Source organism: Protopterus annectens, chromosome 17.part0, assembly GCF_019279795.1.
Source record: "Protopterus annectens isolate FY-2018-M chromosome 17.part0, PAN1.0, whole genome shotgun sequence".
In the NCBI taxonomy this organism is placed as follows: domain Eukaryota; kingdom Metazoa; phylum Chordata; order Ceratodontiformes; family Protopteridae; genus Protopterus; species Protopterus annectens.
The window spans coordinates 778,991,892-779,008,318 of NC_056751.1; the positions used below are offsets into that span (position 1 = coordinate 778,991,892).

At 40.8% G+C, this 16,427-nt stretch overlaps 1 protein-coding gene across 2 annotated transcripts in view; it reads left to right on the forward strand.

Annotated features, from left to right (window-relative positions):
* The window catches only part of PEA15 (proliferation and apoptosis adaptor protein 15), a 495,478-nt gene that overhangs the window by 375,519 nt on the left and 103,532 nt on the right, over positions 1–16,427 (forward strand). For both annotated transcript variants that reach the window (XM_044059455.1, XM_044059456.1), the window contains exon 3: positions 10,934–11,112. In XM_044059455.1, the coding sequence (XP_043915390.1) occupies positions 10,941–11,112 (172 nt within the window). In that variant the 5' untranslated portion in view covers positions 10,934–10,940. The remainder of the gene's footprint in view (positions 1–10,933; positions 11,113–16,427) is intronic.

Below are 16,427 nucleotides of genomic sequence, written 5' to 3' on the forward strand. Positions count from 1 at the left end.
CAGCAGCCACCATTTCATGGCTGGATAAGGACTGAAGAGTGCACACAAAGAGAAAGAGGACGTGGGGATTTAAAAATGCTCCTTGGCAACAGTGCGTTCCCTCCCAACTGCTTCAATTTCTTCACTGGCCTTGATGAATGAGGCAGAGTGTAGTCTATGGGAAGGAGGGTTCTGTAGAACTGGTGGACAAGAAAAGGTGCTAGGGACAGTTTATGGATAGCTGCAAGGAGAAAAAATACTGAGAAAAGCTATGCTGCTGATAAGCTTCATCCTGCAGGCTGTAGTTCAGAGTTTGATTCTTTCAGCCTCTGTTTGTTTGCTGTCTGACTCTAAGCAAGTCTCTTAACTCGCCAGTGTTCCCTGGTCAGTGGTCACCCCTAAAACAGACTAGTAGAGTTAATTGTTTAACAGATGAATAAAATACTATATCAATAAATAATAAATTATGTATTTATATCACTATATTCATTATTACTTGTCACTTCACATTATTATTATTTTGTTTAAAATAAAATAAATTTAACTTTATCTGTCATTATTCCCAAAATCCCAGTCTGGGTTACCTTTACCACCATCCACTAATTTTATCATTGAGGACAGGCTGCAGTGCTAGCCTATATGGTGAATTGGTGATGTCTTACTTTACTTATTACAAAAAAGAGAGAATAATCTGAGTGAGTCTGATGTCTGACTGACCTGTCACCTGACCTAGCAGTCCGTGCGTGGTTGTGGTGGTGGTGATGACACACACCTAGTCTTGGGCAAGTTGGGGCTCTTGCTCTTCAATCACACCTCACACGCTGGCTGCTTAAAATTTTCGCGATTTATTTCCATTCCACCACACTGACTGGTGAATGGAATAAGCACGCGACGCGAACTGCTGAACAGCTGTGCCTGTCAGCTGAGAAGCATTGGGTGCAAGTTTGCAACTTCAGGCAGTCCGATGGCGATGGTTAGCAGCAATTAATTTCCGGCAAACAAGGGACATATCCCTGAAAGGAATGCTGTCAGAACAGTAAAATCTCAGCTTCACACACATACAAGACTGGAAACCATGAAGATTGTGGGTGAAAATGTCCACTGGGGACTGGGAGGACACTGTGCAAGGAAGCAAGTCCAGCAGCACAAAGGGTCACCTTAGCTCAGCTGATGTCTGATGATGACAACTGACAAGCCGGCCCGTACATACAGTACTTGGTTGGAGTGATGATCGTGATCGTGATCGTGAAGATTGATTCAAGTCAAGTGAGTGATGTTGTTGGTTCGTGTCTGTGAACAAAGCAGATTGTGATCTGTTTATTCGGCTATATATTATTTAGCTAGTTATATCACGGAACAGCAAGACTTGAGCAGCAAGTCATTTTCCACTGTGGGGATGTTGTTGCCCTTTAAATAATGCTATTAGGATGTAAGTAAGGATGGAATGTTGGTCTGATCGATCGTCCCGAAAAGGTTTATTTAAGGCTAAATCACTTAAAGCATAACAGACACAGTGCCAAACATGGCTACCGTTTCAGTATTTGTCTTTTTTGTTATGTTAACGATGTGTAATTTTGTATATTTAATCACTGGGTAGCTAATTTTATACTCTTTCAATACAAATACAATCTAAAGTTATTTTTGCTATGGTCCTAAATCTGCATATATCGGTGGCTATTGCTAATACTTGGATTTGTGCTTGTGTAACTTTGGCTACAGACAGTCAGCGACAGCAAGCGTTGTGGGTTATGTATGGGTATTGCCTTTTTGCTAGCCTAGCTTGGAGTAGTCAACTTAAAGGGAAAAGAAGAGAGAACACGCGGCAGTAATTTGCACTGTGTGTGTGTGTCTGTGACAGTGTCTGCTAACTGAATTTGCGTTACGTTTCAGTTTTCTTTTACTTTTCAGTCCTCCTTGACTCGGATGACTCCTGACTGCACAAAAACCGGACTTCAATAGTCGGTTTTTGATATTTTTCACCGGACATTTTCACTTAAAACCGGATAGTCCGGTCAAAAACCGGACACCTGGCAACCCTACACACGCTGGCTGCTTAAAATTTTCGCGCGATTTATTTCCATTCCACCACACTGACTGGTGAATGGAATAAGCACGCACGCACGCATGAGCTGAACAGCTGTGCCTGTCAGCTGAGAAGCATTGGGTGCAAGTTTGCAACTTCAGGCAGTCCGATGGCGATGGTTAGCAGCAATTAATTTCCGGCAAACAAGGGACATATCCCTGAAAGGAATGCTGTCAGAACAGTAAAATCTCAGCTTCACACACATACAAGACTGGAAACCATGAAGATTGTGGGTGAAAATGTCCACTGGGGACTGGGAGGACACTGTGCAAGGAAGCAAGTCCAGCAGCACAAAGGGTCACCTTAGCTCAGCTGATGTCTGATGATGACAACTGACAAGCCGGCCCGTACATACAGTACTTGGTTGGAGTGATGATCGTGATCGTGATCGTGAAGATTGATTCAAGTCAAGTGAGTGATGTTGTTGGTTCGTGTCTGTGAACAAAGCAGATTGTGATCTGTTTATTCGGCTATATATTATTTAGCTAGTTATATCACGGAACAGCAAGACTTGAGCAGCAAGTCATTTTCCACTGTGGGGATGTTGTTGCCCTTTAAATAATGCTATTAGGATGTAAGTAAGGATGGAATGTACGTACTTACTGGTCTGATCGATCGTCCCGAAAAGGTTTATTTAAGGCTAAATCACTTAAAGCATAACAGACACAGTGCCAAACATGGCTACCGTTTCAGTATTTGTCTTTTTTGTTATGTTAACGATGTGTAATTTTGTATATTTAATCACTGGGTAGCTAATTTTATACTCTTTCAATACAAATACAATCTAAAGTTATTTTTGCTATGGTCCTAAATCTGCATATATCGGTGGCTATTGCTAATACTTGGATTTGTGCTTGTGTAACTTTGGCTACAGACAGTCAGCGACAGCAGCTGCGTTGTTGTATGGGTATTGCCTTTTTGCTAGCCTAGCTTGGAGTAGTCAACTTAAAGGGAAAAGAAGAGAGAACACGGGCGGCGGCAGTAATTTGCACTGTGTGTGTGTGTCTGTGACAGTGTCTGCTAACTGAATTTTTTACTTTTCAGTCCTCCTTGACTCGGATGACTCCTGACTGCACAAAAAAACGGACTTCAATAGTCCGGTTTTGATGTTTTTTCACGGACATTTTCACTTAAACGGATAGTCCGTCAAAACTCTAACCCGGACTATATATATATATATATATATGTGTGTGTGTATATATATATATATATATATATATATATATATATATATATATATATATATACATACATATACATCATTGTTTAACTGCAACAGTTGACCAGAGCACCTGGCATCCCTGCCTAACAAACATTTTTAGTTTTTTTCCCAAAACTGTATGCATTTTGAGCACATTATAAGAATTGTCAGCACATTTAGATATCCCAGAAGGTTGCTTTTACTGATGTTCTTCATCTCACATTGCTGCAGTCCTTACACTTGGGTATAGCGCTGTCCTCGGTCGGCCCGAATACCAAAAAGTATGGACGCCGGTCATGGCGCATTAAACTGACGCCAGGACGTCAGGGTATAAATGCGCATGACCGACGTCATATCCTCAGTCTTTTTTGCCGCGTGGTCCGATGCAGAAGCAAATTTGCGAGTGCAGGTTGGCGTCCTGAGATTTTCCGAAACCGGAGTTTCAGACCGAATCCAAGTTGGCTAAGTACCCGTTGGGGAATATTTTGGTTTTTCTTGCCTCAGTATTTTACCGGATGTCAGAAAAAGTAAATAACTGTATTTCTTGCGGAAACAGATACCACATAGGGACTACCACAGCTTGTGTATACCGTGTTTAGGGCCTGAGCACGGCGTTGTTGGGTGTTCCTCTTGCGCTAGATTTAACAAACGCACATAAAGAGGAGATTAGACTGCGCTAGGTTAGTCTTCGAAGCGGTGCAATTACAAAATGCCGCCGATGCTCCGGCCGCTACTCAAGAAGCGCAAGGACAAAACACCTAGGCCTAGGTTAGAGGCACCAGCCGACCTGGACGTCGGTTCTTTAGAGGGCACGGTTGTGCCAGAGGCCCAAACAGAAGTTTCCCTAGAGTCCCAGGGGGAGACTTTGTTGTTACAGGATGTGTCTTCACAGGAGGTAGGCCAGGCTGAAGGGGCTTCTCAGGTAGCTGTTCTCCCCTCTCTGCCTAAGGTGGTTAGGCCTTCCCTACTGTTACAAAGGCTTCTTCCAAGAGTAGGCCAGGTTCAGCTGTAGCAGGTGCTCCTCCTAGTACTTCAGGCCCTGTGCCCAAGAGACATATGCTTAAGATGGCTGAAGATTTAATTACTCTGATTAGGGGTTCTATGCCCCCTCCTGACAAAAGGCCTAGGGTGGATCCTGAATTTGGGAATTTTGAACAGGATTCTGATATTTCTGAGTCTTCGGCTGAGGATTTACAGGAGTTTTCTCATTATTCTGATTCTGATGTGGATGACTCCACCCCTTCTGCTTCTCCTCCTGAGGATTTCTCATTCTCAGAGACTCTCCATGCCATGAGGGAACATTTTAAATGGGAAGGTCAGGATTTCTCTGATTCCAGGAAAAGACTAAGGGAATTTTTGTTTTTACCTCAGCATAGGCCTTTAGCTATACCCCCTGTTCTTTCTGTGGTGGAAGATGTTTTGCAGAGGCTTCCCTTAACCCTGATTCTTTACCTCCCGCTCCTGTTAAACCGGACAGATACTATAGGGTGCCTGAAGCTCACAAGTATCTTTTAAAAGCCCTAGGGCAGATCCAGAGACAGTTACTCAGGGGCCTAAAGGAGTTAAGGCTTCTGTGGCTAAAAATCCAGTTCCTCAGGACAAAGAGGCAAGAGCTTTAGACAGATGGGGTAAGAAAGTGTATACTTCCTCAACTTTAGCCATGAGGGCTTTAAATTGTCAATTCCACATGCTGAGATATCAAATCTATCTCCTTTCACAGTTAAAGTCTAAGGTAGATGCTCTGGCAGAAGGTATTGAATGTAAGGAGTTACAAGATCTGGTACATGTGTCTGAACAGGTGGGTAAGCATTCCTTACAATGTGGTTTTGATGCTGTACAGGCCTCTTCCAGGGTGGCTGCCACTGGTACTGTCCTTCGCAGGCACGCCTGGTTACGGATCAGAATTTAGCTGAACATGTTAAGTCAAGGATCTTGGATGCCCTTTACAATCTGATGTGTTGTTTGGTTCGCCTGTTGAAGCAGTTTTAAAGAAAATGGAGGACAAAGCTAAATCTATGCACACTGTTAAAGATTTTTTACAGGTTCAACCACCAAAGTTTAGCAGAAACTGGCCAAGCAAGGCGTGGACATACCCTTCTTATGATTCCCAGTCTAGGGGTAGGTCTAGGCGTGCTAGGGGCAGAGCTCAGGGTTCCTTTAGATCCAGGACAGGGGGCTCACCTGCACAGTCTTCAGGGGAGGGCAGGGGTCAGCCCTTTCGTAGACAGACCCAATGACCTACCTTTTCAACTGCCAGAACCTTCACGTCTCGCAGCACCTTTAGGAGGAAGACTGACACTTTTCAAAGAGAACTGGAGTTTAATTACCCAAGACAGATGGGTATTGGATATCATTCACCACGGTTACAGATTTTATTTCCATACCTTACCACCGTTCAAGGGCATGCCAGATATTCCGCCCCAACACAAATTGGAAGCTCACAGACAAATATCCATATTGACACAGATAGGGGCCATACAACCGGTGCCTATGGCAGAAAGGGGCCTAGGATTTTACTCTCGCCTATTCCTAGTACCAAAAAAGGGGAACACGTGGAGACCAATTCTGGATTTGTCTATCCTCAACACCTTTCTGGACATCCCCAAGTTCAAGATGCTGACATTGCAACAGCTTTTACCCCTCCTGGGCAAGGATCACTGGATGGTAACTTTGGATCTCCAAGAGGCTTACCTTCATGTCCCTATCACTCTAGGCTGCAGGAAGTATCTGCGTTTTGAGCTGGAGATTCACACTATCAATTCTCTGCATTGCCCTTTGGCTTATCCACTGCACCCAGAGTATTCACAAAGGTCCTGGCTCCAGTGATAGCTTTTTTCAGACGGAAAGGAATACAGATTTACCCTTATTTGGACGATTGCCTGATTCTGGCTCAGGGCAAGGACGAACTTCTACAGCATTTAAAGTATGTGATAACAGTGCTAAGATGCCTAGGGTATTCTGTGAACGAAACAAAGTCCAGTCTAGTACCCTCTCAGGACATGTGCTTTCTGGGTGTGAGACTGAATACAGCAGCCCAGATGGCCTTCTTGACCCCGGACAAACAAAAGAATCTTTCCCTTTACTTCCAACAACTATCACATCAGTCCGGGCTGACTGCAAGGACAGTCCTTCAAGCCTTAGGGTTCATGGCATCTTGTATTCTGGTGCTTCCCAATGCCAAACTGCATATGAGGAAGCTACAATGGTATCTCAAGAATCTATGGACACAGCACTGCCACGATCTGGACACTGTCATTCCAATAATACCTTGCATCCAAAAGGAATTCTTGTGGTGGGCTCAACAATGTCACCTAAACAAGGGACTTTCTGTGACCCGGCCGGTGGCAAGTCAGATTCTAACAACAGACGCCTCAGACAAAGCTTGGGGGGCTCATCTCAATGGAAAATGGATACAGGACAAGTGGCCTGCCAGACTACAACATCTACATATCAACCTAAAGGAGATGTTAGCAGTCCAGTTTGCATTAACAGCTTTCAAGGAATTACTTCTTCCAGGACAGGTGTTGATTCTAACAGACAACACAACCGTCATGTGGTACATCAACAAGCAAGGGGGTACACATTCTTACCCTCTATGCAGACAAGCAATGATTCTATGGGAAACTGCTCTCAGTCTACAACTGGATCTTCAGGCAAGGTTTCTGCCGGGTGCAGAACTCCTTAGCAGATGTGTTAAGCAGGCAAATCATGGATCCCCACGAGTGGAAACTGGATCCTCAGGTATTTCAGCAAGTAACAGTGTCATGGGGAACACCAGACATAGATCTGTTCGCTTCTCCTCTAAACCACCAGCTGCCAAAGTTTTGCACAAAAGCATACACCAGGCAGCTTGGAGAACGGGGGCGGTTTCTTTCAGTTCGAAAAATCTGCATGTATACACCTTTCCACCACTTCCTCTACTTCTAAAGGTTCTGCTAAAGGTAAGCCAGGACAAACCAAGAATGTTCCTGATAGCTCCAAATAGGCCCGACAGCATTGGTACCCACTACTGAGAAATCTAATAAGGAAACCACCGTGGCCCTGCCCTTGATTCCTCAGCTGTTATCTCAAAAGGACGGTCATTTACTCAATGTCAAGCTTCACTCTCTTCATCTCACAGCATGGCATATCCTGTTTTAGCTCATAGCAGGGCTCAACTTCCTCAACAAGTTTTGAATGTGATTATGGAAGCTAGGAGACCTAGTACAAGGAAAGTGTATGCGGACAAGTGGAAGAGATTTTTGCTTTGGAGTGCAGCAAAGGGTGTGGATGTTTCTGAGCCTGACTTAAGTGTGGCTCTTCTATATCTTACTGAGTTACTGGACAAGGGTTTGTCCTTCTCTTCCATTAAAATTCATGCTGCAGCAATTTCAGCTCACTATGACTGTGATCCACCTTTGTTTTCTCATTCGTTGTTCAAGCAATTTCTCAGAGGGCAAAGAACATAAGACCTCCACGAAGAGCTCCTACTCCAGCTTGGGACCTCAATTATGTGTTGGAAAAGCTCACTCTGCCACCTTTTGAGCCTGCAGCTACGGCTGAGTTAAAATATTTGTCATGGAAGACTGCTTTTTTGTTGGCCATTACCTCTGCAAGAAGGGTTTCTGAGTTGCAGGCCCTTATGGCTGTTGAGCCTTTCTTGATCTTCCATAAGGATAGGGTATCTTTACGCACTAACCCTTCCTTTATGCCTAAGGTGGTCTCAAGTGTGTCCTTAAACCAGTCTATTCATTTACCTACCTTTTATGCAGACCCCCAAAACAGGGGGGAAAAGATCTTGCATACTTTGGACGTGCACAGACAGTTACGCTACTACTTAGATAGGACTAAGGGTTTCAGGCAGTCGCAACAGTTGTTTGTTTCTTTTGCTTTAGGTACTCAGGGCAAGCCTGTGTCAAAGCAAACTCTTTCTAAATGGATTGGGTTTTGCATTTCTTTCTGTTATTCTCAGCATGGCAAGCAGATCCCAACAGGGATCAGACCTCATTCCACTAGGGCTACTGCCACCTCTACAGCCTTTCTAAGGGGAGTGTCAACTAGGGACATTTTGGAGGCAGCTACTTGGAGTTCAGTACATACTTTCTCTAAGCACTACCACCTTCCCCTCTACTCTAAATCTAGGGCTGGGTTTGCCACTGCTATTCTACAGGGCATTTTGACAGCTCCTGCTTCTATTTGATTTGCCATCCTCCCTTACCTCTGCTTTGGGAATCTACCCAAGTGTAAGGACTGCAGCATGTGAGATGAAGAACATAGTACAGTTTTGTACCTACCATAAATGTAGATGTTCGAAGATCCACATTGCTGCAGTCCAATTTACCCTCCCTCCGTCCCCTCTGTGTTTAGGGGTGGTTGTGTGGTTAGGTTAGTACTTTATTAGATAATTGTTAGAAGTTGTACATAGTTTGGGTGTGGGGGTGTTTAGTGTTTGGTAATTTTTTGATTTTACCCTGTTTAGGGTCTTCTGACATCTGGGGCAAGAAAAGACTGAGGATATGACGTCGGTCATGCGCATTTATACCCTGACGTCCTGGCGTCAGTTTAATGCGCCATGACCGGCGTCAGCCATATACTTTGGTATTCGGGCCGACCGAGGACAGCGCTATACCCAAGTGTAAGGACTGCAGCAATGTGGATCTTCGAACATCTACATTTATGGTAGGTACAAAACTGTACTTTTTCAGGACAACGTAATTGTACATTTAAAACCTCTGATTCCAGATTTCAATCTCTCTTTTTACTGGAGAAAACTTTTCATGCTTACTTCAAACATGTTCTTGATCTCCACATAGCTGTAGGCTACCATCCGTATTCTTCATGCTGTATTAACCAATTTTAATTGCTGCTATTTTTGACCCAGATTACTGACCATTCGTCACCAGCCATGGGGAGTGTTACTCCCTGCTCTCAACACACGTGCGCATGCACATACATGTACACATATGCCATGAGTATTTGTACCAAGATTTTATCCTGTACATCATGTGGAGGTTAACACCAACCCACTGAGTTACCATATTCCTATGTAGAACTAAGATGTGCTACTTAAGATGAGCAAATGAATGTGGAATGGTCTGTACTGTGGATTAGTGGTTGCAGAAAATGGAAGTACTTTTTATTTGCCTTAAGCAAAGTAAGAGACATGCTCACAGTAAGTATTTAAGTAATCACAATGTCTCTGTAGAAGGGAGAGGGTATTTAGCCTGATAATCAAGCCACTCACTCTGGTACTGACCTCATTATAAGCTTTCACTGATCTAAACCTGGTACAACTAGCAAGTAACCATATGTATGAAATAAGTTGGCATATTCACTGTCTTGCTAGTACAAAACTGCCATGTCATCACTTGCATCTTATCTTTGTGCTGTGGTTTTAATATCTTAATGTTCTTTGATTTTTATCATTATGTCTGTCCTTTTTTCCCCCGGTTATTTGCTTTATTATTTCCTTTTAGCGTATCAGTCTGGTTTCTCAGCTTTTTGTTTTGTAGTCCATTCATAGTTACATTTCCATATGGCAGATAATTGAATGACTATACATGCCTGTGTATTTGTTTCAGGATACTGAATGTTGTGTCATTAACCTGTTAAACCAGTGTGGCCCTGCATGATTTGGAACGTAAGCAGTATTAACAGTGTGGTAAAGGCGGCGACAACTTTTAACTTTGTCCACTTAAAGGTATATGTAGCTATAGGCATATTATGGTCCCAGTGATTGGTTGCCTATTGTTATTCCTGTGTTCCTGTGTGGCATTATGGTCTTGCACATTCTTAAAAAAAATTAACTTGATTGTGCGCCATTACTGAAAATGTATTTTTAATATTGGGATAGTACCTCTCAACTTTACAGATTTTCACAGAATGTCTAGATTGTTGCCTTATGTTTTTGGCCTGTTCCTCATAAAACTTCTGATTTTATGACAAATCCTTAAGGATTGAAGTTACTAAGTAATAACGGACATTTGAGTTTCAGGCTTCATGCCCATCAGAAAATGCATATTAATGCAAAATGTTTTTATTCTGGCAACTTTCTAAGCCTATAAGAGCAATATTTAAAATCTATCCCTATTTTTGAGCATTTGTCCCCTCCTATTATTTTTGGCTGTATCCAAATTTCTCCCCGAGCTTCCACTGAAAATGGGTTTCTGACCCAGTCAGACTTTCCTGGTAAACAAATGTTAAGTAAGTTTTATAAAAACTGGTTTGGGGGTAAATTTCCTCTTTGACCCATTGGGATTCAGTTGGGCAAAATAAATATTTGAAATATTTAAAAAGGTAAAAAAAGAGGCAACACTTTTGCAATGACTTTGTGATATAGCTGCTCTGGTGGCATAGTGGGATAAAGCCCTAACTACGACCCTGGTGACTCTGGTTCAGTTAGCATCTCTGGTGCCTGACTGAGTGGCAAAGGAGCAGTGGGAGTTTCCATCCCTGGGGTGTGCAGGTGGGTCCATAGACATCTATAGTGTCTATTCCTAGTGGTACTGGCAGCTGATACCTTTGACGTATTGGTGCTAGACCACTTAGCAGTCAGGTTACGTGCGTGTGCGACGAATGCAATCTTGAAGATTTGCTGATGTTAAGTACTTAGACACTTGCAGTTTTGACAAGTCCACCCACCAACTGTGGAGGTTAGAGTAACCCTTTCTGTGTCCCACTTTTTATTACAGGAAAAGAATGTCCGAATACAGCACTCTTCTAAGTGACCTTGATGCCAACATTACTTCGGAGGATCTGGAGCAGCTGAAGTCAGCCTGCAAAGAGGACATTCCAAGTGAGAAAAGCGAGGAGATTGGATCCTGCCATGACTGGCTATGCTTCTTGGAGAAACATGAGAAACTCTCAAAAGGTTAGTCACATGAGGTAAAACCATACTAAAGAGGAGATGGAGATTCTAGATAGTATACAACTCTAGCAGTAGTGTTCAGTGCAGAAGGAAGGGGGGGAGTGCCTAATACAAGACAAGAAGTAAGATAACTGAACATTAAAGTCTGACATAGAGACTAGAACTACCAATACATTTTAAGAAATAAAGCATGTCTCTTCTGCAAAACATCTGTTGCAAAGGCATCATTCCCAATTAAGCTTCAAAGCCATTAAAACAGTTCATTAACAACTTCTGATTGCTGTAATATTTAATGAGAATTTACAGCCTTTTGTCTAGTCACTGCTGGGATGACACTGTGCTGTTTCACATTCACAGTGTGGTTTTACACCATCCTGATGTAAAAATTACCAAGTAAGCGAATCAGTGAGATCTGCGAAATGAAATTGTGTGTGGCTTTGACAGTGTTAACGTTAGCTGGATAAGTGACATAAACAATACCACACAAATTGAGTGCTATGCAGATCTGTGTTTTAAAATATCTTAATTAAGAAACTGTGTCTGGTTTTATGGAGCATTTTCTTTAAAGAAAATAATAAACTACCAGTAGCTAACTGTTTCTGTTGCTTATGTTTTGCATACACTGTCGTAAATCCTTTACAAGTGGTCTTAATGGCTGTTGCAGATGGCTTAAAATGACAGAAATAAAAATGCATAAGAGCTGCAGCTTTATTGCTCTGGTAGGAGTTTATAGTAATTATAACTGATAATTCAGTTTTACAAAAAAGTAAATAAGGGCACCGCCAGCATGATGAGGAAGCAGCTATAACCCACTGTAAGTGTGATAAACATGGTTTGCAGCATTTTATTTGTGTAATTTAGGAGTACAACCAGATAATTTGTGTAGTAAACACGCAGATGTCCTAGTCATAAGGTCAAAATCCCATGTGATCAAACAGCTGAAGACTGGAACATTAAACTGGCTTATCCTCTGAAAGTCAATACTTTTTGATTGGATATTTGCCCTTTCTCCAATGTACAGTGATCTCTGAGTTGGTATAAAGTATAGGGTCTGTTGGGGTGCAAGAGGGATTGCCCCCCCTGCAAAAATATTGTTTTGTTTTCGGCTTTTGAAGGATAAGCCTGTTTGATGTTCAGTCTTCAGTCACTTGCTAGTTGATCATATAGAATTTCAACCATATGATATACAGGCATAGCATTTATTTGATCAAGAATACAACTCATCCAGCAGCCTGAGCTGATACGCATATCTTACAGGAAAGTGCTCTGGGTTTTGAGTTCGAGAGCCATACGGGGAGTGTTTAGATGCTGCACTTTCTCTGTTGGCCACTTCACCTACTGTGTGTTTTTCGAATGTGGGAGGAATACAAAGCACCTGGAGGAAACACACACACATTTTATACATGTATGTATGTATACAATATATATGTATATGGTTTGCAGTCAAAATGTTGAATGTAGGTTCGGCGAACATGTGATTGTTGAATGGCAGATGGCCAATTCCTGTCTTGCCAAATCAATGGTTCATATCAGCGAATGCCACTGTGCATTCGCTGCTATAAGCTTGATGTGATGAATGGAGATCACACAGTACAGTGTGGATTGGGACTTTCCTCACTGTACTGCCATCTCTGAGTTGGAATATATAGTTAGCAGGAGGTATGGGGGGGCGTGATTTTAAGTGTAGGAGTGACACTTAACTGAGCTGCTATATGCACATCACGTGTAATATTTGGCAAAAATATTGAATCTGCTAAATTGCTAGATTCTTTCATCAGATTTGAAATTTTCACCTAATTTAATATGCAGAGATTATACCTTGCCATTCAGTGTTCCGAACAGTATTTTGTTTTGGTAGTAAACCGTGTGTGTGTGTATAATACAGTGGTGGCTGGTGACTTCAAATCAAAGGGGGGCTGCAGAAGACAGCTGAATGGGTGGGGTAATGGGTAGGGGTGCAGCCAACTAGAAAGGGGAGGAGCTATGCTCAAAACCACAAAAACTAACTAAATACACTGCCGTGGGTGCCAAACCGTCATTATGAGAGTCCAGTCAAGACAAAATGAAGTGTAGAAGAATAAAAATATTTCAATGCATTGGCTGCATGACAGCTTACTTAATATCTAGATGGAAACAAAAAGGTTGTGAGGCATGAAAAAATAAATTACTTTTTAAATACATTAAGTGAATGCCAGTCAAAATCAAGTATAAGAAAAACAAGCAGCACTCAACTCAAACCACTTCTTGCACTGCAGTTCTAATTATAATTTATATTCAGCTTTATTAAAGTACCAAGTAACATGCTGAAAGAGAAATCTCTGATGCTCCCACTTGTAAAAATGTTCCTTATCCAAAAAAAGACCTACTGCCTAATAACTATCTGCTTGTTTTATGGGGAAAACATGATCAAAGTAAAAAATGAAAAGCAAACAAGAAATAAGCTCAAGATACATTGCTTAAAAGGATTACTGTACAGGTTATGGACCACACGATTGGCGTTCTGTTTAGTTTACGGGTAAAGCCTGCAGAGATGCCTGGAAGTCTTCAAGTGTAATGAGCTTCTTAAAATAATGTAATCCTGTCCTTTATTACAAATACTGTCATATGCATTTCAATACCCAAGGCTTATACATTATCTAGTTAAGTATTCTCTACATAGCAACAACAGAAAGGCTTTCAATGTTGGCAATTCTTTAACAGTATGCTTATTAAAGCTTACTTGCATCTTGCAATCTCAGCCAAGCTTACCTGATGGTCATTAAAGTATTGCTACACAGAGCAACAGGCACTTTGAGTAATAAGCATAAATCAACAGTACAAAAAATATGACAGAAACGAGACCATTCTGCAAAAATCAAGGACAGATGAAAAGCCACTCTAGTACTTGTGTCTACCTTGTGTGGGGGGATACCCTGCACATTTAATACTCCTTGCCTTGCTTCTACACATCCAGAGTCACTACATGGGGGAGTGGGGTGCAACAAGTATGTCACAATTTGAAATGTCTCTGGCTGACTTTGATGACCCTGACACATTTGTCATACCTCTCAACCTCAGAGCAAGAAATCTGGACAAAGCCATACAAAGAAGTGGGACAAAGGCCCAATAACAAGGTCAATGTTTAAAATATTGCTCTTATAAACTTAGAAAGATAATAGAATAGGTCTTGCATTAGTATGAATTTTCTGAATAGTATGAAATCTGAAACTCAAATGTCTGTCATTATTTTCTAACTTCAGTCTTTAATGATTTGTCACTAATTTGCCAAAAAAACACAATTTTATGAAAAATGGACCAAAAATGTGATGTAAAAATATAAAATAGCCACACAATACAGCTGGGAACCTGTCAAAGAAGGGACACTTTAACTTGAGCAGCTGACAAAATAAAAGAATCTACATGCATTTCTGAAATAAAAGTAATCTATAACTATGATTACAGTTATTTCTTAACTGTAAACCCTCCATGTTTTCTTCCAAAATTGCTATTTTGCAGAGGGATTATTAGGGGAAGAGCAACATTTTGAGCCAAAATCAGGGACAGTTGAGAGGTTTGGCTGTACCTAATTCTATAAAGCAATTTATTTGCATGTACTTCTCAAACTGTTAATGCAATAAATCTGGACAAGGCCAAATATATTGGGGGAACATATAAAAACAGTACTAAAATTGCTCTTGTATAAACTGAGACAGTTGATAGAACAACAAGTCTTACTTTAGCATGCATTGGTTATGAAGTCTGAAACTGTGTGTCATTATTTAGTGACTTAATTCCTAAATGATTTGCCAGAAAACCACAAATTTTATGAGGAACAAACCAAAGATAAGAAGCAAAAATCTATTCATTCTTTGAAAATCTGGACAGTTGGGAGGTATAGTTCAGCTGGGGCTGTCTGTTTGCCGCCCTTCCCCCTCACGAAATCATGGTCGAATGGAGCCTCCTCCTGCAGCCATTCCAATGATCCATTACTTGGCTATTTCACTCCATTTACCATAAACACTAATGTGCATACTGATTTACTTCTATGATGATTTGGACTTCATTTGAAAGTTTTATTTTGCATTTTACAGCACAAACACTAAGACATCTGCTAAACAAACTTAGCATTAAAACTTCTCTGCCCGTGAAACTCGCATTCATTGAAACAGCATTGAAACCCACATTCAAAGAAAATACATTTTACCCATGGCAGATAAACATTCATTCTGGGCTGTTTTCAAATCATAGGCCCCTTTCATATGAAACATACATGTGCTCTTTGACACACCTTCCTATTGTTTTGAACATTTTTCCAGTAAACAATGAACCAAAATGCATGCACCAATAATGACAAAACTGCCCAATTCAGAACATTTCCATCATAAAAGTCTACTCAAACTTCTACACTCCACCAGTATCAGTAAATATGCACAATCTCTGAAGAAGTAAAAAAGTTATCTAATTCCAATAAATAACGCATACTATACCCCAGCTTTACTAAACAAGATGTACAATGATCCTCCTCCCTTTTATTCTGCCCTGATGGAGAGGCAGATATCATATCTTTCACAGGAGTTGTTGTGCAAGTGGCTACAGGCTGTGGTTCAGAGTCACAGAGTCAAATAGGAATAAAAAATCTAAAATCTCTCTCAATCTTCTCTTTCTCCTGCTCTTTTATAAAGGGTTAAGAAAGAAGGTACTTTCTTATAAACTTTTTTTTATAAAATAAAATACTATATCATAATTGGAGGGATTATTTCGACTTTCTTCTTTCTCTGGTCTCCAAAGAAAAATGGAAGCATATTTTAATTTATTTCTATCTGCCCAGAATGTATTCCATGAGGCTAAATCACACCACAGAACAGAGGGACAGGAGAATGGTGTGTTAGTTTATATATAATAAAATAACATTTCCTAAACCTTCTTGTTAGGTACAGTTAGATAGATTGGGTTTTGTATATAGTTAGTTCTTGTAGATATTTTTTTATTTATTATATTTTATAATGTATTATAGTTTTGTATGATTTGTTTTGTTAAAACTAAAAAAAAAAAAAAAAAAAAAAAAAAAAGTTATCTAATTCCACATTAAATAAATCTGTAACTAATGAAGAGGTTGCTGCTAGCAAAACCCTTTATATTTCATGGTTTCATCGAAAAATAGTGTCTGATGCCCCTGAGGAATAAATTGCCTATAGAACTAACCTAATAAACACAGGATAAATAAATATTCTGTTTAGATAATTCCAAAATTCAAGATCTAAATTTACTATTTTGAGAGGCTAGATGGACTAAAAGTTTAATTGCATTATTGATTCAGGATACACATGTCATATTAATTT